This window comes from Capsella rubella, unplaced genomic scaffold (genome assembly GCF_000375325.1).
Source record: "Capsella rubella cultivar Monte Gargano unplaced genomic scaffold, Caprub1_0 scaffold_7, whole genome shotgun sequence".
In the NCBI taxonomy this organism is placed as follows: domain Eukaryota; kingdom Viridiplantae; phylum Streptophyta; class Magnoliopsida; order Brassicales; family Brassicaceae; genus Capsella; species Capsella rubella.
Genome location: NW_006238917.1, coordinates 2,288,814 through 2,309,516, shown reverse-complemented (window position 1 = coordinate 2,309,516; position 20,703 = coordinate 2,288,814). Strand labels below are relative to the sequence as shown.

General features: G+C 39.1%; 5 protein-coding genes and 1 long non-coding RNA gene across 8 annotated transcripts; 1 reads left to right on the top strand and 5 right to left on the bottom strand.

Moving 5' to 3' along the window:
* Positions 1–218: 218 nt before the first annotated feature.
* On the top strand, positions 219–4,432 carry LOC17879099 (V-type proton ATPase subunit H). The gene is made up of 12 exons (XM_006283661.2): positions 219–368; positions 715–797; positions 936–1,061; positions 1,238–1,340; positions 1,419–1,491; positions 1,801–1,866; positions 1,961–2,078; positions 2,502–2,663; positions 2,976–3,101; positions 3,278–3,403; positions 3,553–3,732; positions 3,854–4,432. The coding sequence occupies exons 2-12, from the start codon at positions 768–770 to the stop codon at positions 4,100–4,102; spliced, it is 1,359 nt and encodes a 452-aa protein (XP_006283723.1). The 5' UTR covers positions 219–368; positions 715–767; the 3' UTR covers positions 4,103–4,432.
* A 106-nt stretch (positions 4,433–4,538) lies between these two features.
* LOC17880824 (kynurenine formamidase) lies at positions 4,539–6,190 on the bottom strand. The gene is made up of 6 exons (XM_006284300.2): positions 5,716–6,190; positions 5,575–5,619; positions 5,412–5,484; positions 5,213–5,310; positions 5,035–5,105; positions 4,539–4,822 (listed from the first exon to the last, which is right to left on the bottom strand). Exons 1-6 carry the CDS (start codon positions 6,080–6,082, stop codon positions 4,697–4,699), a joined length of 780 nt encoding a protein of 259 aa, XP_006284362.1. The 5' UTR covers positions 6,083–6,190; the 3' UTR covers positions 4,539–4,696.
* A 538-nt stretch (positions 6,191–6,728) lies between these two features.
* On the bottom strand, positions 6,729–7,917 carry LOC17879765 (stress enhanced protein 1, chloroplastic). Of its 2 annotated transcripts, none has more exons than XM_023778955.1 (4): positions 7,748–7,917; positions 7,539–7,649; positions 7,074–7,258; positions 6,729–6,973 (listed from the first exon to the last, which is right to left on the bottom strand). In XM_023778955.1, exons 1-4 carry the CDS (start codon positions 7,794–7,796, stop codon positions 6,869–6,871), a joined length of 450 nt encoding a protein of 149 aa, XP_023634723.1. In that variant the 5' UTR covers positions 7,797–7,917; the 3' UTR covers positions 6,729–6,868. The 2 variants fall into 2 exon arrangements, with proteins under 2 accessions (XP_023634723.1, XP_006284704.1); XM_006284642.2 differs by having other exon boundaries at positions 7,751–7,917.
* A 283-nt stretch (positions 7,918–8,200) lies between these two features.
* Positions 8,201–11,008, bottom strand: LOC17877552 (D-3-phosphoglycerate dehydrogenase 1, chloroplastic). Its single transcript, XM_006283309.2, has 4 exons — positions 10,358–11,008; positions 9,579–10,066; positions 9,393–9,488; positions 8,201–9,074 (listed from the first exon to the last, which is right to left on the bottom strand). The coding sequence occupies exons 1-4, from the start codon at positions 10,908–10,910 to the stop codon at positions 8,403–8,405; spliced, it is 1,809 nt and encodes a 602-aa protein (XP_006283371.1). The 5' UTR covers positions 10,911–11,008; the 3' UTR covers positions 8,201–8,402.
* A 1,471-nt stretch (positions 11,009–12,479) lies between these two features.
* Positions 12,480–17,619, bottom strand: LOC17879108 (receptor protein kinase-like protein At4g34220). The gene is given in 5 exon segments (XM_006285246.2): positions 12,480–12,743; positions 13,173–13,374; positions 13,782–14,453; positions 14,859–15,430; positions 15,565–17,619. Coding segments are annotated over 4 exon segments (3,126 nt in total). The 5' UTR covers positions 17,255–17,619; the 3' UTR covers positions 12,480–12,743; positions 13,173–13,182.
* Positions 17,620–18,311: 692 nt separating this feature from the next.
* LOC17878737 lies at positions 18,312–19,464 on the bottom strand. 2 transcript variants are annotated; one of them, XR_002833071.1, is made up of 3 exons: positions 19,324–19,464; positions 18,742–19,004; positions 18,312–18,608 (listed from the first exon to the last, which is right to left on the bottom strand). It is a non-coding gene; the product is annotated as an uncharacterized LOC17878737 (long non-coding RNA). The 2 variants fall into 2 exon arrangements; XR_002833072.1 differs by having other exon boundaries at positions 18,742–18,890.
* Positions 19,465–20,703: the final 1,239 nt, after the last annotated feature.

Here is a 20,703-nt window from a genome sequence, read left to right as displayed (position 1 = left end):
CCAAAAATGAAAAAACTACTGATGTGGGCTCTAAAAGCGTTTTTAATAATTGCATCCGATCCTCATATTTTCTTTACTTTGATTATTCATCCTCAAATTTATAAGCGATTGATTTTAAGTCCCAGCATCGTAATAATTGAGTAAATGGAGGGTAATATTGGGATTCGATGAAATATAGAGAACTGTCAGCGTCTGATTCTGATCGCCTCGACTCGTCTTCAAATCCATCTTCCAGTTCCATGGTTCATATTCGAGTTTGAGCGAAGCTTTTGTCCCTTATCTCTTTTTTAGAAGAAGAAGAAGAAGAAGAGGAGATCCTTCACTTTGTCTTCTCCGCCTTTAGATCAAACTCGTCTGAAGTCTTACAGGTTAATAATGCTCTTCTCCTTCTTTTGTTTAACGCCAAAAAAAAATCGATTTCTCTCTCTCCCTCTCTCTCTCCCGTGACTTTGAAGTGATCGGATCTTATGTTCTGATTCAATCGATTTAGCTACCAATGCTTGTATATTGAAATTCGAATTGCGTTGCTACAAGACATGATCTGTCGTCTTTATTTTTTTTTTATTGTTCTCGACATTTCAATGGATGCTTGTAGATCCTGTTTCTCGTTGATTGATTGTGACACGATGTTAACGAATTTTGTGTCAGATCTTTGGTTTTGGGTTGTCAAAATAAATCGAGCTATCTCTTACATGATTATGTTGGTTCTTGTAGGGATTTATACGGATCAGTTCAATTTCAAGTGGTGTTAAGTTTCTGAACCATCCATGGATCAGGCTGAACTGAGTATAGAGCAGGTTGGTGATATAATGTTATTTAACTGAATGATGACAAATTGAAACAGACCGTCATCATAGATCTTTGCAACTTTGATGTGTTTTTTTCCTTTTTTCTTTTCAGATTTTGTAATTTTCTGTTGTTATTATACTCTGCAGGTATTGAAAAGAGACATTCCATGGGAGACTTACATGAACACTAAGCTGGTTTCAGCAAAAGGTCTCCAGCTCTTAAGACGCTTTGATAAAAAACCTGAGAGTGCAAGGGCGCAGTTGCTGGATGAAGTAACTTTTCTACAACTCTTCTTTCTCCTTTCAAACAGTTTACATAGACTAGCCATGATCTGTCGTCACTTGAGTCACTTTCTCTCTGTTATTTACTGGTTAAAGTTGTATGTATAGTGACCATCCTACTAATTTCGTTTACATGATAAAGTGATATGTGTTGCCGTTATTTGCAGGATGGTCCAGCTTATGTTCATCTGTTTGTTAGCATCTTACGTGATATATTCAAGGAAGAAACAGTGGAATATGTTTTGGCTTTGATTTATGAAATGCTCTCAGGTATACAAAATTTTGAATATGTGTATTTATCTTCTCTTCATTTTTGTTACTGACTAATGTTAATGCTCTGTTTGCCAGCAAACCCAACACGGGCTCGATTATTCCATGATGAATCTTTGGCACAAGAGGATACTTATGAGCCTTTCTTGAGGTTAGTCCCTTTTGCAAAAAAATTACGACTGTAACTTGGCCCTGGCAAGTTTTTTTTTTTTTTTAATCAGGATAGAGTCGCTTATTGGAAAAAATATGTTGTTTCTGCTTTGACAAGGTCCAAAATTGCTTGTCTGTTCTATCGCTTGACCCTTTTCAGTTTATTATTTTATATACAATCTTCATGACAAACAGATAACATTTGCAAATCACCCTTGGATGGGAAACTGCTTTATTTACATTTTTTTCCTTTATTTTGACTGCTTTTATCTTCAAAAGTATGCAAGCTAAAAGATATGTCCTCTTTCAGGTTGCTTTGGAAGGGAAATTGGTTTATTCAAGAAAAAAGCTGCAAGATCCTTGCCTGGATCATAAGGTATTCAGTACTGTTTTTCATACTCTTATAAAAAAATGAATGTAACATACAATCTCATTGACTTGGCGGATCTTGCTCTGCTTTCAACATGTAGTGCTAGGCCAAAATCTGGTAGTGGTGCTATTGCTACTGGAGAAGCTTCGGGTTCAAAGAAACAAATTACTACAATTGATGATGTACTCAAGGGGTTGGTGGAATGGCTTTGTGCTCAGGTTTCTTCTTCTTCTTATCTCTTTCTCTCTTCCTCTTTATTTTCTTTCTAGTTTATGTTGGTTTTGAATTAGTGTTTAAGTCTTAGTCTTATAGACAATGCCATTGTTAGAACTGGAGCTCATTGGCATAGCATGCAAGTAGTGGGAAAAACGCAGTTAATGTTTTCTGTTTTTGTGGAAATAACCAATAATAATTTTACCCAGCCATGCCTTTGTTTTATTACACAAATCTAAACACTAACAAAAACCAAATTAGTTCATTCGAAAACAAAGAATTCCTTTGTGTGTGCAAACGTGTTTGAGTTTGATAAATAGATGCAAATTTGGGGATCTGGAGGGAAACTTTTATATTGTGACATAATGAATCCAGAATAGCTTTTGATGTCCACCATAGATATCACAATCCTTAATTTTGATATGCAGTTGAAGCAGCCTTCTCATCCTACTCGTGGTGTTCCAATTGCAATCAGCTGCCTCTCGTCACTGCTTAAGGAACCTGTTGTCAGGTCGTCGTTTGTTCAGGCAGATGGGGTGAAATTACTTGTCCCTTTAATTTCCCCAGCATCCACTCAGCAGTCAATCCAGGTAATCTAATGTAGTTTTCGGTGAAAAATGTCCACTAAAGCAGTAAAAAGTATTGGAGTTTCCAATTCATGCAAAGTCCTTAACAGAAAGGCAATGACTAAACAGACACTATTGGGAAAATAACTTCATTTAAAATGACTACTAAAGTCTATTGATTTATATATAGTTCCCTTATTCTGAAATGTGGGCTGAACAAATTAGTAAACTTTGAAATTGTTATGTTACAGTTTTAGAAGGAAGAAGCACCTCTCTCTTTTTTGTCATAATTTCTCAGTACCTAATTCATGTGATTTGTGTGCTTTCAACCGACAGCTTCTGTATGAAACATGTCTCTGCGTCTGGCTTCTGTCCTATTATGAACCTGCAATAGAGTACTTGGCAACATCGAGGACAATGCAAAGGCTCACGGAAGTAGTTAAGAGCTCGACAAAGGAAAAGGTGAGCTATGTTTTCTTTTGTGACTTGGTGATTACTCCTGTAATTAGGTGATCTATCAGAATCTCTGTCACACAATACCAAGATTTTTGTTTCTTTTATTTATTTTGAATCATTAATTTGCAAAAACTTGGTGTGATACACTTGTTATGTTTATCTGACGGTATTTTGTCTTATAGGTTGTCAGGGTGGTCATTTTGACATTCAGGAATCTGCTTCCAAAAGGTACATTTGGTGCTCAGATGGTTGATCTTGGACTCCCACATATCATCCACAGTCTAAAAACTCAAGCATGGAGTGATGAGGTAAGACAACTTAACTGCTTGTTAGCTGTTATGTGGAACCTGAATTTCTTAAATTTCTTTTAAATCTGGTGATAGAAGTGATGCTGGTAACATTAGATGTGTCTTAGTATATGGTGTTAGATAAACGTCTTAAATTCTGAATTTGTAAGGACTTGCTGGATGCACTGAACCAATTAGAAGAAGGGCTAAAAGACAAAATCAAGAAATTGAGTTCCTTTGATAAATATAAGCAAGAGGTGCTTCTTGGCCATCTTGACTGGAACCCAATGCACAAAGAGGCCAATTTCTGGCGGGAGAATGTCACAAGCTTTGAGGAGAACGACTTCCAGGTATTCTTCTTCTATTCCTCTCTCCTCAGCACCACACACTTGTAGTCCTTAGAGCGGGCTGGTTCAATCCTGTTTGGTCCTTCAAAACAACCCTAACCATTTGTTAAACTTGTGGATGCAGATACTCAGAGTCCTCCTCACAATCCTGGACACGTCAAGTGACCCCAGATCGTTGGCGGTGGCATGCTTTGATATCTCACAGTTCATACAGTACCATGCAGCAGGGAGAGTGATAGTAGCAGACCTCAAGGCAAAAGAACGAGTGATGAAGCTGATGAACCATGAAAACGCTGAGGTGACCAAGAATGCTCTCCTGTGCATTCAGAGGCTTCTCCTTGGTGCTAAGTACGCTAGCTTCTTGCAAGCTTGATGGGACTTCCATGTTTCTTTGAATATAATGGAATGCAACCAAAACACACATATTGTGTTTCCTTTTTCCCCCTGTCCAAAAACAAAACGTGAATCCAACTCCTGCATGCTTCTTTTCTTTCGATTCTACACATTCCAAGACCATCTGTTTATTATTTATCCTGGAGACTCTGCTATTTGTATGTCTAAATAATTTCCGGCTTTGTTTTCTTTTTGTTTTTAATTTATTTATTCAATAAAGAGAGCTTGAGGAAGAATGCTATTGTTGCAAGACATACACTTATGAGCTGGTTACTTTGTTGTATGATGTGAGAGTTTCAACTTAAATGAAGATGAGATTGCCTTTGATTTACAATGGCTGCATGTTTGGTTAGATTCATGGAATTTTTACAAGTGGTTATATTATTCGTTTGTTTCAGTCTAATTTTATTATCATGTGCTTCAGAATTACACGGTCTAGTTTTATTATCATGTCCTTCAGAATTACAAACATACGAATACATACACGCGAGCTTCCTTTTACAACTGAATTATAACATCTGCTTCATGGGTTCTGAGACCTTGTAAGTAAAAAAGCCAAAGAAGATGAACTGGATCACTTGATGAGAATGCATCTTGTCGGTGCTCCTTCCGCTCCAACCAATCTCAACGGTAAGCAATGAAGCGAGTATGTTCCTACCTCCACACCATCCAGCTTCAACGCTTCCACAGGGATTATATCCTGAAATCATGTGTGTATCTCACGTGTTAAGATGTTGTTTTGTCTCACTTTTACGCCTACCTATCTAGCAAACTACCACTCTCACTTTCTTGTCCAGTGAAATATAGCTATATGCAATCATATCCCATGGCTTTACATATCCAAACATCACAGAAGAATTGGCAAAGTTTAAGGTAAATACTTTTTTTTTTTACACAGAAAAATATACTGACCCGTCCTTTAAGTATAACCCTGTGCGTTGCAGGTGATTCCTCAAAAGCAGCAAAGGAAAGATAGTCAAGCCCTGAGTTCCAGAATGCAGAAACAATCGGTTTCAGAAATTGTAATACAAGCTAAGAAACACAATGAACATAAGAAAAGCTAAGAAACCGAAATTTTTCCATCTCTTACCAATAAGTTTGATATCTGTGTTCTCAACCAACCATTTCGCCCCATCGGTCATGAACCCAGCAAAGCTTGAATCAAACTCTTTCTGGAACATAAGCCGCCTGATATTTCAACCACAGAGAAACCAGAGTGAGTAAAGCTTTTGCTCTCTTAGGTAACAACACACACTCTTAAAACAATACATATTGAGACTGTTACTTACTTGTCAGTGTTGGATGTTCTAAAGAGCACACGACGAACTCCTCTTTGAATATGAAGCGATTCCATTACCTCAGCTAATAATAGTAATCCAAACCCAAAACAAAACATAAGACAAAGATCCCTAATTTCAAATCAACCAATTCGTTACAAGTTGAACAACTCACCAGTAATGTTCTTGTCTCTTGGAACATCAACCAAAAGAGCAGGACCTATATAGAAATCACACAAAAACCCAATTTCAAAACTTTGGATCACTACTAGACCCAACAAAAGAAAAATCAAAGGAACCAGATTTACATAAGTACCGTTAAGGACTTGGAGGTCGAGCGAATCGGTATCAAAACCAGCGTCGTAATAATTGTCCCAGAAGTGACCTGGAGCATCAACGTGAGTTCCCGAGTGGACAGATAGTTTCATCTCCGACACGTTGGCGAAGGATCCATTCTTCATACTCGCGGCTAATCTCAGGAACGTCTTTCCCAATCCTTCCGTAGATGTCCAAGCTGGCATCTCCGCCGTGTACCGGTGGCTGATGTCGTATATCTTACCTCCTTCATAAATCTCTCGGCGGAGTGGTTTGGGATCATCGGAGCGGGCGACGCCGAAGAGAGAAGAAGAGAGATAGAGTGCAACGACGAGGATGAGGAGAGGGGAATTCACGGAGCGGGTCATTGTTTCGGGTCGCGGGTTAACGGGTTCAACTCAACTCAATCAAGCTCTGAGCTTTATATAATAAGGAAGATAGAGTGAAAGACTCCTTTGACTTTTCAGTTTGGCCAAACCGTCGATATTGACCTATTAATACAAATTCTTCAACTTTGATATATATATATATTTCATTTGCTTGGTTTTAAACTATCCACGTTTGCTATTCGGATAAGAAAACTGAAACATTTATTGGACATGTTGATGATACAGTATATAATGAATGCAAGACCAAGACATATGTACAGGTCATTTTGTGCAGATACTAGTCTCTCTTACTTTGGTTCTCAAAGTCTTTAAAGTTTTATTTTGCCTTCTCTTTTATTTCTCCAATGTGTCTGATGACTTCTTACTTATGTGATTACATAAACACAGAACAACAGAACAAACACTCTTTAACAAGATGCACAACTTCTTGCAATACTTGATACTAACATCAAATAAGACACTGGTGTGTGTGGTGGTTTGCGTATTGGCCATTCGGGTTGAAAAGTGAGCATCATCAATGTCCTGGACTTGTAATGTTTTCATTGGAGTCATTTCGTAAAAAAAAAATGTTATTATCATACAAAATGTTTTCATTAAATTCTATGTGGTAATAACAATACATGTATAGACACAATCATGATTCATATAAAAACTAAAAATGCAAGATATCTCAACCGAATGAATGTAGAAGTTGAGTGATATATATATGATACAAGAATCTTAGTACAACAATATGGTCTACGGTGGCATCACAAACCACATAGATTAGTTTTTAGAAGAAGATTGGAAGATGAAAACCGCAGTTAGAACACCAACCAATGCTGTAACAGCCAAAGCAACCGTAGGCAATGGACTTGCTACTCCAAAATTCTGACAAAAACATACAAAATCAAATCTTGAGTTATTATTATGGTTTTCTTAGCATTTCTCAATGTTTCATTTCTTGTTTTCACAAAGCAAAAACCTTTACCTCAAGAAGTCCTTTGCCAGTGGTAACCTCAACAGTAAGGGCAACTGCAAAACCAATCATGGCGCCACGACCAAGCCATATGTCCAAACCGCTGCTTCCTTCTGTACTTTGCTCACTTCTAATGGAAACTGATGCTGCTCTGTTTCCAGTTCCACCTCTACGAGTCATACTCAACTTCAATGGCACTGAAACGGACACACAGACAAAACAGGCAAAATCAAAACGAAAGATATAAAAGTTCCATATCTTTTTTCGCGGAGGATGATTTACTCAGCTAACCAAGGCAATGCACAAAGCAAATCATAAATATTAGAAAACGTTATGACAACTAGAAATTTCCCCCCAAAATCAAATCGCAGAGAACCACAAACCATTATGTGAACAGAAACCCCAATTATTCAGTATAACGCTTAAAAAATTTGAGAGAATAGGAGAAAATTGCAGTAAGGCCAAAGGAAAACGTACAGAGAGGAGAACCAGAAGCGAAGGTGGATCTGCTTCCAGCAAGTTGCGGAACATGAACCCGACAAGTAGAGCTTGGGTTTGTCATTGTCGCTACCTTTATGGCGCCAGAATCTGGTTAGGTTAAAAAAGAAAATCAGAAATTGGTCAGATAACATATACTACAAGAGAGGAACAAGGAAGGGTAGCGAAGAGAGAAAGAGAGAGTTTACTACTGGGAAGAGAGAAGGCGAGAGACGCTGAGACTTGAGATAAGGCCATCTTCTTTCTATCTAGATTTTCACAACACTCTTTTCTTCTACTGATCCTTCTTCGTCTTCCTCTCTCTCAAGAGTCTCAGAATTATCTGTTCAAGCTGGGGACACGTGTTTTCTCTCCACTCATTAAGTTCGTATCTTGTTTCACCTTTTCGACCTACACAGTTGTGCAAAACGGCGGCGTTTCACAGACTAATGCATCTCTTAGAGCAAAACCGAACTATACCAAACCGAAATTTCAAAAATTGATTGGTTTAGTTAACATATTCCCCCCGCTACATTGGGTGGTCCAGTCAATTATATAGTAAACCGAACTTTGACCCAAGCGTAATATTACTTTTAATTTTAAGTTACTGTTTTTGCAAATTATCGAGGCACCTACCTCTAATATCAGCAGGACAACAAATATTCAGAGAAGAAATAAGCAAACACTCAAATAATAGAAACCATAATAAAGTTGAAAACATGAAAGAGACACTACTCTCAACGTTACCAAAACTGTAGAAAGCCAAAATATAACATTATTGCCTAAACCCAACAAACAACTCCAAATCTTCACCCGTGAGATTTTAAGATATTCAAGATTCAAGAATCAACAACACCAAACAAACTAGAGCTTGAGGAAAACGAACTCCTCAACCGCAGGAATTTCCCCAATCTTCTTGAGTGTATCCTTGCTTGGTTGGTCGTCTACTCCAATTGCCATAATTGCTTGCTTCCTCGGTGCGATTCTCCCAACGCTCATGAAGTTTACGTTGACGTTTGACTCTCCAAGGATGCTTCCCACTGTCCCGATCATACCCGGTTGATCCACCTGCCTGCACAGTATGATACTACCTTCAAGTGTCACATCTACCTCAAAAGATCCCACCTTTGTCAAATGCGGCACTCCGTCTTTAACCCTTCCTTCCACTTTCACCTCTCCTGATTCAGATAATGAACTGGCGAATTTGGACTCCACATTGCCTAGCTGAACAGTTATTGTCTCCAACGGGCTCTCTGGTGAACCATCCAAGAGAACACGTTCCTCTGAGAGTCTGAGACCTCTCTGCTTGGCTGTGAAATCAGCGTTGACCAAGTTGACATATACGTCAGAGATTGGCTCGATGATTCCCTTGGTTATCATGGCTCGTAGAAGTCTGGTGTCAAGATCATCAGTAGCTCGTGCTGAGGCGTATGTGATTTTTACGTTTTTCACACCGCTTCCTCCAGCCACCAATTGCACTGCCAGTCTTCCTAGTTTCTCGGCTAGAACCACATATGGTTTCAGCTCGGTTAGAACCTGTGGATAGAGTGTGATGTAAGCTTATATTCCAACTGGAATCTGATAAGAACAAAGCTATAAACCTGCTAGTCTTGATCCAATTCACAAATCACTGAGGAGAAGCTTGATTAATGAGGCCCTTAAAACAAATCACTAGAAAACCCACCCTCACTTCAACAATTTTGCCGCTCACTAACTTCTCTCTAACCAACTCAGAACATATATAATTTGCTACATTCATTCCTAGGCTAGCTACTCTAGAACTACAGAAAATAGGCTGCCTCTTTGGAACAACACCAAAATGTATATAATTTACTAGCACAAGCCAAAGCTCACCTCAGCAGACACCATAGGTGCATTGACTGCAGTAGCAGCAAGCTCTCCATTCAGAGCTCCAACAACAGCTTCAGCAATTTCGATGGCAACTCCTTCCTGTCAAAGCCAAAACAACAACTAAATAACAGAAGCCAAGCAGCATATTCATGATTAAATATCACCTGAACTGTAACATGAATTGCACACCTGAGCCTCCATGGTACTGGCTCCAAGATGAGGTGTCACAGTTACCCTCTCGTGTTGCACGAGCTTGCTGTCTTTAGACGGTGGCTCTTTTGTGAAAACATCAAGTGCAGCCTGAGCAACAATGCCAGAATCCAGAGCTCTCACTAATGCATCTTCGTCAATGACACCTCCACGAGCAACATTGACGATGCGAACTCCCTTCTTCATTTTGGCAAAGGTTTCATCGTTTAGTATCTTCGATGTTGTTGGCGTAAGAGGCATGTGAAGAGAAATGAAGTCAGCGGTGGCAAGTGCTTCATCGAAGCTCACTAAATCAACTCCAATGGCGTGTGCACGATCTGCTGGGGCATAGGGATCATGAGCAATGACACGCATACCAAGACCCTTGGCACGTCGAGCAACTTCAGTCCCAACTTTCCCGAATCCCAACACCGCAAGGGTCTTGCCCACAAGGGAAACACCCACGTACTTGCTCCTCTTCCACTCTCCTACAATACAAAGATATTATTAAAACCAAGATCCTTGAGAAAAGGAAAGAGAGACATTCACTCCACACACAAGAAAGAATCATCAAAACTCAATTTGAAAAGAAACAGCCAAAAGCTTAACCAAATGTCACAATCCTATAACATCGTCAACAGTCAGGAAAAGGAAAGCTGGTGATATAAATTTGTAGAGTTGAGAAGCCATCAATCACAGGTACAAAAGAACAAAATCAATAACTGTTTAGCTAAGTATGGAAAGTATGAAACAGAGTAAATGAATCAAAAATTACAAACCAGCCTTAACAGACGCATCAGATTGTGCAACGTTCCTAGCCATGGCGGCCATAAGAGCGATTCCGTGCTCAGCAGCAGCGATCGTGTTGGCCGTCGGCGCGTTGACAACCAAACACCCAAACTCCGTGGCTGCACTCAGATCCACGTTGTCGATCCCAACACCAGCGCGTCCAACAACCTTTAACCGTCCGCGAGAGGATTCGAAGACCTCACGGCCAACCTTAGTGCCACTCCGCACGATCAACGCATCACAGAGCGAGATCTTAGTGTTGAGCTCCTCGGGGGTCATGTTATACGAACAGTCAACATTCGCGAAATCCTCCAAGAGCTTTACACCAGCCTCACCGAGCTTCTCAGCAACAAGGATGGTAGGCTTAGATCCATCTGCAGCGGTGCACGAAACGAGAACGAGCCGCCGGTGAAGAGTATTGCGTCCGCGGTTAGGGAAAGCGACGGAGATCGCGGAAGGCAGAGGCGATCTGGAGGAGAGAGACACGTTCTTGAGAGAATTGGTGGCGACGGAGATCGAGGAAGAAGCGGTGGCGGCGGACATTGCTACCGCTTGAGGAGAGTAGTGGAGAGTGAGGTAGAGAGGAAAAGAGTTGGTGGCTGAGTTATATAACACACGAGGGGGAGAGAGAGAGAGATCTAAAAGGTTTATATATAAATCGGCTCAGGGATTTGGTGTAATTGTGATACACACTGATATATACGTGAAGAAGGCGATGTAAATCACACGCGCTTTTGTTACGCGAGTGTGATTCACTCTGGGTGTTGTTTGATGTCCCAAATGTTCCGGCCAATAGAATTGCATCTCTTGCCGCAAAAATAGCCGAAAAAGAAAACATAATACAATTTGAGAAAGGGTGACCAAAAAAAAAAATATATACAAATTGAGAAAGAAATTCGATGAATAGTCAACTTTTTTTTTTTTATTACACAAATCTCAAATTTATCTCTGACCAAGAAAAACAAAATCTTAAAACTTACGATCAAATCGAATCAACCCGGAAAATGTTATTATAATTTACTGCTTTCGAAGATTTTTGGCAATGCAAATAGAGATCTTGAAAACATTTCTTCAACATTATAAAGATTTCTTCAACATTTCTTTTTGATCAAGATTTTTTAACATTTTTTAAAAAAGATTTGTTAACATTTAAGCCCAAGAAACAATACCAAAAAAAACTTGTTAATAAGTTACATGGTTATATAAAAAAAAATTACATGGTTATCTGCTACATAAGATCATATGTCATCTTTTTAATAAAACTGACGACAGTAATTTTGGTAAGAAGTTCTGAAAGGATTTCAAAATGAAGCATGCATTTTGGTGTACATACTTATGAAAGAACATTTACAGGAAGAGTGTCCATGCTCTACAAAAAGGGTCCCCACTAGTACGCACTACATAGAGAGAGAGCCGCACTTGTTTATTACTAGTATTTGAAAAGTATATATTTAGGACTTCAAATTTGAATTGGATTTGGACTTGTATTGTAGAAAATTCTCCAGTTTAGTTTTCAGGGCAAGTGGTTCGTTTGTGTCAGCTTACACACATGTACATACAAACACTTTAATACTAGTACAATTTTGGTTTATGTAATTATGTTATGTGTTTTGTTGGTGGTGGTCAAAATTTACAGTAGTATTAAGATCTTTTACTTGCGGGGAATATTATAAAGGATATACTACTGAATACTGAATACTGATGGCTGTGACGTAAGTCTAATTTTAATTGCACGTGAAAGATTTGCGTTTTGTGTGTTTGCAACTGCTTAAATATATGCATTTTTTTAATTTTTTATTTTGGTAGGTCGACCTGTCCACAACTCTTTTAACGTATTCATTCAACGCAGCGGCGCGTCATCATCTACTGTTGAATTTTCTTATGCTATACATGTTGTAGTTACTAGTATTAAGTTATTAACTCCTAATTAGCATTTAGGTTTTTAGGCTTTTCTTCAATGAAGACGAATCATTGTTTATTTTCATATACAGTATGTTCAGCTTTACAATAATTCTTTCCTCCTACAAGTAATTCTATCCTATACTATGTTTTCAAATATCTCGAAAAATATTCAAAAAGTTATGTATGACACAGCACAGCACTACTCGGGACTTTTGAGTGATGAAACCAGAAACTTGTCTAGTTCCTCATGTAGATAATGTGACAAACGATACAAATATTATGTGTGCTCTGTTTACATAGATAACAAATTTACGTTAAATCAGTCACAATCACTTATAAACGGCATATCCCCCTATTGGAAGATGTAGTAGATAAAACATTAACACAGCTTCAGTTTATCGATCTCACTTCTGCTAGAACACTGGAAAAGACCGCGACTTCTCACCGAGTACCCAATCTCAGACCTCAGATAACCTGACAAATAAAAGAAATACAAATTTCAATTCACGCGCACATCATCTTTTTGCATCGTTGCCCCGCAAAACTCTAATCTCAAATATCATCAGAAAATGGCATATGTAGGCTCCATGTACATTTTAAGCTTCTGTATCTAGTGTATGGAATACACCCTATTGTATAATGGAGTGCAAAGAAATCATCATTCATTACTTGGATGATCCTAGAGTTATAATGACCAAAGGACTAAACACGGAGCTGTTAAAAGATTCTTACCATGGATTTCAGAAACCTGGCCAGTCTCTAGAACAAACTATTTGTTCTTGACTTTGCACATAATGAGTACCATTCCATTCTCACAGAGTAGTCTTATGATATCCATATAACATGTCAACTACGAAACATATGGACAGACTACAGAGTCACGAAGCTTAACACAAAACTTACTTTTGATTGTCTAGCAGAAGTTGGAAAGGTAAGCTTGTGCTAAGGAGAGACCAAGCTGGACTTGAGCCTCAGTGGTTAAGTGAAGATTGTCGGGCTTTAGCGACAATCCCTTGGCATCTACACAGACCACGTTCGAAAGTTTCAAACCCAACTGTGCTTCTCTCACTTTGTCTATGTATCCCCCTCCCGATGCTATTGCCACCTGCTTCAATCAAACCACCAAGATTAGCCAATGGAAAGCCGATCTATCAATGAGAGAACATTACTTGCACTTTGTTAAAAGGAATCTGTTTTCATCACCAAAGCTCCCAAGTTCCGACCTTTCTAACAGTTACATAATTTAGCTCTTCCACCATTAAAACTACTGATATATAGGTGAAACTGAGCTAAAACGAAGAAGACTACTTGTAGGAGCTGTAAGATCACAAACTTCTTGTTGAAACAAAGGCAGAGACAATTACATTTTTTAATGAAGAAACTAAAAACAAAGTCTACATAGTTCTTTATAGTCTACAGACAGAGATGGTTCAATAAAAAAATGCATTAGTCTGAATTCAAAAATACGATCAAGGTAGATAAACTCTTTAGAATTCGTTGATGGAGAGAGACCTGAATAATGGGAAGAGAAGGGAGGTTGAGATCATGACGAAGGTTCTTAATCAAAGCGTCCATATTGCTCCCGTAGCTCTCGGCGTCATGGATGTTCGACACGTCACTCTCACCTTGATACCAAAGCACCGCCTTGATCTCTCCGCCGCATTTCATTCTCTCCTCCGTCCTCTTAACCATCCTCTCGTACAAGTGACTCCCACGCGCCCACTCTTTTATCGCCGTTCCACCTGAGGCGCACGGAACCAATCCGATCACTGCAGAATCTGTCTCCAGGTGCTTCCTCACCGCGTTCGCGAACGCCATCCCCGGACCTACTCCGCACACTTTACCGGTGTCGATGTCAGCGTGGAGTGGCTCGTGCGCTTCTTCCCACCGGAGATCTGCGCTCAGGCGGAGAATTGATGACTCTGCTGCACATTCCGATGGGAGGATTTTATCCCATACCCAGCGGTTGTGGTGGTGGTCTTTGACCACGCCGCCGCGTCCGGCCATATTGCTTTGACCGGAGAGAATAAAGATCTGATTTGGCGTAACTGGAGATTTGATCTCCGATTTATCTTCGCCGGAAGTGGTAGATCCTCCTTCCATATTTTGGTATCAGGAAAAAAAAAAAGTACAATGTATTTGGTAGAGAGATTCTTAATCGAGAGTTATTAAAAAAATGCTCATCTCCAATGGCATTGATCACACAATATAGATTAATAGATATTAGCTGAATTGAAGTGTCTAGGCTCAGAAGAAAAGGTTTGGTATGACAGCAGCAGAGCCGATCGGAGACAAGAAGAAGATGATGATGAGGCGTGGACTTTAGATTGAAACTTGTTTCGGTTTGTCGGTGTATCCGTTAATGTTGGTTTAATTGGTTTTATCTGCTATGAGACTATCTATAGTTGCGATTTATTATATTTATTTTAGGTTAAGTGGAACCAGATACAAAAAGAGTTAGTATACTATTACACAGCTTATGCTTTAAGCGATAATAAAGTAAGCAACAAATCTAAAACACACATAAACAAATCCACTTTCTATATTGCAGTACTCGTCAAGAATGACGAAACCAATCTAAAGGCTCACTTTCTCCAACACTTGCACCACTTCTTTCATGGACGGTCGCTTATGAGCCAAGGAAGAGACACATTCAATCCCTAACCTAAAGCATACGCCTGCAGCATCCTCGTGGCGAGACACATCGCTCCTAATCGGACCGTCAATCAACCTCAAGAACCGGCCTTTCTCTTCCGCTTCAGAACCGGATAAGTTTAAGAACTGATCTATATCCTGATCCACCGAGAACACTTTGCCTGTGAGAAGTTCTAAGAGTATGACGCCGAATGAATAAACGTCCCACTTAGGGTTTGGTTTCTGGCTCGTTGACCATTCCGGTGGCTGGTACGGTGTGCTCGAAGTTGGTCCAGTGATTTGAGATTCACGCGCCAGTGTCATGAGGCGGTCTAGCCCCAGATCGGTGATGAGGGGCTCATTCTCAGCGTTCAAGAGAATGTTATTGGGCTTGATGTTACCATGCACGTGTTTCTTCTCGCTGATGTAAAACAGTCCTCGAGCCATTCCTCTTGCTATCTTGAGACGTGCCTCGAAACTAAGAGGGTTTTGTAATGACGAAGACGACGAGCTTGAGTTTGTCTTACCTGTGTGTCAAGGAACAAAACGAGTGTTAAAAGCAATTAATGAACGCTACTAAACTGTGCCAAGTGACAGGCGTATCTTAGAGGAGATAGTGTGGTTTTTGAATTTGTGCGCCTAAATAAACGGAGGAACTTACTGGCGGTGAAGAAACAGAGGAGGCTGCCATTGGGAACGTAGTCGGAGATTAGAAGCTTCTCGTCGTCTCCCCAGCAGAACCCACGAATTCTGACGAGATTTGGGTGTCGAAGCTTAGCAATGGCACGAACCTCCCGCTCGAATTCCTTGAGTTTCGACGCCACACAGTTCTCTGTCTCGATTCGCCTCACCGCGAATGCTGTGCCGTTCTCCAGCACCGCCTTATACACGATTCCAGTTCCGGTAGTTCCCAATATGTAAGCAGATGCCTTAAGTAGAGTGTCTAGATCTAGCCGAGTTTCGCCGTCGACTGTAACTAGTTTAGTTTGAGCACTCTGTTTTAGTGACCCACCATCTGTTCGACCAAATGCTTTAACGGTTTGCTGATTCTCGACGTCGCTCTCTGATGTAGATGTCTCGTCGTACCCTCCTCCGGTCAATGTAATGCACGAACCACATGCCGCTTTTGCATCTGGTGATTCTGTGACTGTGACATCTCCGGTGCTTTGCGTTTGGTGATTAGATTTTTTCGCTTCGTTTTTCTCCAGACAGAATTTGAAGAAGCTGAATCTGCTGGATCCTGGGTAACTTCTGCGTTTTCTGACCTGGTATACATAGAGCACAAGTAGACCAATGAGAGCTAGACCAGCTATATCTGCAACTGTGATGACGGCAATGGTGCTTGGCTTTAGCTTGCTTTTTGCTGTCTGGTTTGGTGATTCTGTTAAAGGGTCTATTGGAGGTGGGCTTCTGGGCTTAACTGCTATTGCCGGTGAAGTAGTTTCAGATATATTTGGAGGATTGGAAAGAGAAGAAGGGATTGAGCAAAGAGTTTTCAATGGCTTCCCACATAACTCTTGGTTACCAGCAAAAGACTCGGCCTTTTGGTTAAGTAAAGACAGGGAACTAGGGATTGGGCCTGTGAGGTTGTTAAAGGAGAGATCGACGGTGGCATTTGCTGGAAACTTCTCAGCAAAACCTGGAGACATCTCGCCCAAGACTTTGTTGTGTGATAAGTTCAAGTAATGCATGTTTTTTCCTCCCAAAATCTTGGGAAGAGAGCCGTTTAGAAGATTTGAAGAAAGATCAAGAACCTGTGCAGCTTCGAAACCACTTGGAATATCACCTGAAAAGGAGTTCTTTGTCAAGGAAATGACCGTTAGATTCTTCAGAAGCGAGAGGCTGTGCGGAATTTCCCCAGTAAATGCGTTAGCTGAGAGATTCAAGAGCTGAAGATTAATCACACTGTTGACACTCTCGGGCAAATCACCAGAGAGATTGTTGCTTCCGAGGGAGATAGTCTGAAGCTCGGTGGCGTTGAAGACCGCGTCAGGGAGTGACCCGTTGAAGAAATTAGTGGACAGATCCAAGATCCGTAGATGCGGCATAGAGAATAAGTCCGGAGTGACGGAACCCAAAAGATGTTTGTTTGAAAGTACCAAGCTTGTAACTCTGAGCGTGTCTGGAGTGTTAGGCTTCCCAAGCTCTGCACAGGTGACACCTGTCCACAAGCATGGTGTTGCATCTTCATAGTTCCAGTTGCGTAGAACGAAGAGAGGGTCACTGAGGATGGAATATTTGAAATTAAGCAGAAGAACACCATCAGTATTAAGAGCTTGGAGTAGTGTGGGGACAAGAAGGAGGTGGAAGAGGACTAATGTGAGCAGGAGGTTGCTTCTGTTGAAAGTCATGATGTTTCAGTTCTTGATAAGTTGGTACTCCCCTCTCAAACGATTACATATGGATAGACATATTCGTAGCAGAGAGAGAACGAGAGAGGTTGAACCACTCAAGTGATAAGTTGTTCTGGTCACCAAATCTGCGAGATAATGGAGTAATCTCTGAGATGGTGAAGGGAAGAGAGAGGGAGAGAGAGAGAGAGAGAGAGAGAATCTTATTAATGAGCCGGAGTTGATGAAAGAAGCTTTTGACTAGACTTGACATGGGACAAGGTGTAGAATCAATGATTCGGAATCACTATTTATCAGTGTAAAACTGTAAATAAGCAGCTGCCTTTTAACCAAAATAAAAAAAACAGAAGAGAAGAAAAGCAAAATACATGGGAGACAACATTATTATGATTACCGTTTGCTTTTGGGTTTTCTATCATTTACCCATCAGAAAATTCTAGTAAACAGTCGAGGAGGGCTTCCAGTATAATAAAGTGATTCGTTTTGATAAAATCATATTCAGTGTTAATCTTTTAGGAAATTAGGTCTTACTAAAAAAAGGTTTAAAAGGACAATCACCGACCATTAATATATGAATGATTATAACTTTAAATTTAATTAGTACGGTTTTGTTATCTTAAAAAGAGAAGATCCTGTAATATATATAGGGTTTGCCAAAACAGAGGGGTTCGTATGAAATGAACTATACATTAATCAAAAGACAAAACAAGGGACACCACCAAACTGACATGTCAGAGCATCAGCATTGGTGTAATACCAATCTTGGTCCCTCAATTTTTTTTATAATATTTAGATCATAGGACATTTTAAAATTTTGAGTGTAGGAGCATTGGTGTCTCATGTTATTTGTCCTTCTATTAAATTAATAATATTTTAAAATTTTAAAATTAATTTTTATAATTATATAAAAACATGGAAATAAAACATGGATCATCCCATTCATTGAATTTTACTATTACAAAGTTTATAAAGTTGAAAAAACAGAAAACATACAATAATTGACATTATTAATATAAAAAACATCAAGCATACAAATATTAAAATTAACAACATTGAATTCAGAACTTTAAAACTTAATTAGCAGGAACTTTAAAACTGTATTCACCTGTTGATGAATATGTTCTATTAACTACCCAATAACGCATGTCAAAGATGCCAAGATGAGAACAAGCTGTCACCTAGAGATCATACCTTGCTTATAAACAATGGTTCTACTTTCTGAGGGCTTGAACCATCGAGGTTGAAGCAATCACTCCAACTCTTCCACTGAAACAAGACCAATAGGATTCCCACCAATAATTTCAGTTCGTTCTTGTTAAAGCATATGGTCGAGCTCTTCCAACAACTTGTGTACCTGAGATCATTGAAATCTCAAATTTCAACATAAACCAGTTTCTTACAGTCTTTCCATACTCTCTCATCTATGACTCTATGTGTGAAACAGACATATACTTGTATCATCTTAGGACACTGAAAGAACAAGTTACCTGAGAAACAAAGTAATCCAATGCAATACTCTGCCCAAGCACAGTCCCAATTATACGGATGCTATCAGTATCTAAAGTTCTGAGAACAATGTAGTCAGGGCTACCTTTGAATTCCTCAGTCAACAAAGGCTCCTCCTTCACAGCATAATCTAACACAATAAAATCCACAAAATGACTAGAAGCATATAAGTGAAGCCATTTAGTCTTATGCATAAACTGATAAAAGGATACGAAACACAAGCAGCATCCATTGATAGCCTCAGCTGCAATGAAACCAATGATAGTGACAATGCAATACGTTTGAAAAACCAATGATAGTGACAATGCAATACGATTGAGAATCGTATAACAAAAACGAACACAAACCTAATCGATTGAAAAACCTTTAAGAAATACGTTTTGCAGAGATAATCGATTGAAAAATTCCATAACCTCTATGAACCCTAATCGATTTTGTTAACCCTACCAATCGTTCATAAAAACCCCAACAACCATAGATAATCAATAGATTAACCTCTTCAAACTAAAATCCCCAATTATCTAACCTAAAACTCAAATCGGATTTGGATTTGGAAGACCTACCTTCCAAAGTGATCCAATTTTCGTTCGCCGTCTTCAAAGATCTTCCTCTGCCTACGGCGAAGCTTTCTACCGAAGAGATGACGTCGATTCTGAAGTTTCCTCGTCGGAAAATCGTCAGGCACACCAATCACCTCTGGAATCGCCTCTTCGCAGCCGAAGTCGAGAGAAAGAGAGAGAAAGAGAATGTGAAAAGAAACCAAAGACCCCCAAAAAAAATTTCTTCCCTTGAGCACTCATCCAATCACCCGTTGCCATCTGGCAAGAGGGACGAGTCGATTTTGTCCCATTTTTAAGAACGTATACTCACATAAATCGTATTATTGATTTATTTTTTTACAAAAAAATTAATGGGACGAAGCGTGTATACGCTAATGCGGATGCTCTCAGTTTACCTCACCTTTATCTTGTATATATAACTAATGATTAAAAATAAAAAACCTTACAAGTTTGATTTTTGTGTAAAATGTTCACACATCTAAAAAATTCGCACACTCAGATTTTCGGAAAAGTTAAAAAAATATTCTTTAGTCAAGAAATTATTCCTTGGTCTACCAAAGAAAATTATTTAGACACATAAACAAATAATAGAAGTTACAGTTTAAAGTAAAAAAATAAAATAAAAAAGTAAGTATATAGGAGAAAGGAAAAAAAAAGACATGAAAGCGACGAGAGCTATGGCCGCATAGCTTTCAGTGTATCCCGTGGACGAATATAAAACATAAAACAAAGATCGAGTGGTCCAATATTATTTGGTTTTGCGTGAGATTCATATAAGAATGAGAATAATTGAAGCGAAATTAACTACATTCTTGTCCAAGATAGAAGCGGCCAAAACATAAATCAAGGCAAAATTGTGAATAAGCCTATAGACTATAGAGATAGGGTTTAGATCGATGGACATGGATCTCTCGACTGCTAATTAAAACACAATGACAATGGTATAGTTTATTGATTAAGAATTTAAGATGATGTCTTGCACAAATGTAGATGAAACATGTTAAAACCTAAAGAAATCAGAGTTTAATAATCATCAAAGAAAGCCTCAACGGTGATACAGCATAAAGTCCAAAAATATCAAGCGTAAAGCATACAATACGATATTGATAATAATTATCATTATCATGCATGTTGGAAGTTACAAGTAACATGATAGGCACAATTGTTCTTCTTGCTGGCATTTTCTAATAGTTATAAGTAAAGAAATATTCATGAGTGTTATATAAAATACATAATTCGTGTAATCGTCTTTAGAGAAAGTTTAAAACGTTGTGATCATTAGAGATATCACATGTGGGATTATAATAAGGGACCTATGGATATGATGGGGATTAAACCTAGTCCCCTTTTAAAAACACACACAAGATAAGATTTTTGGACTTA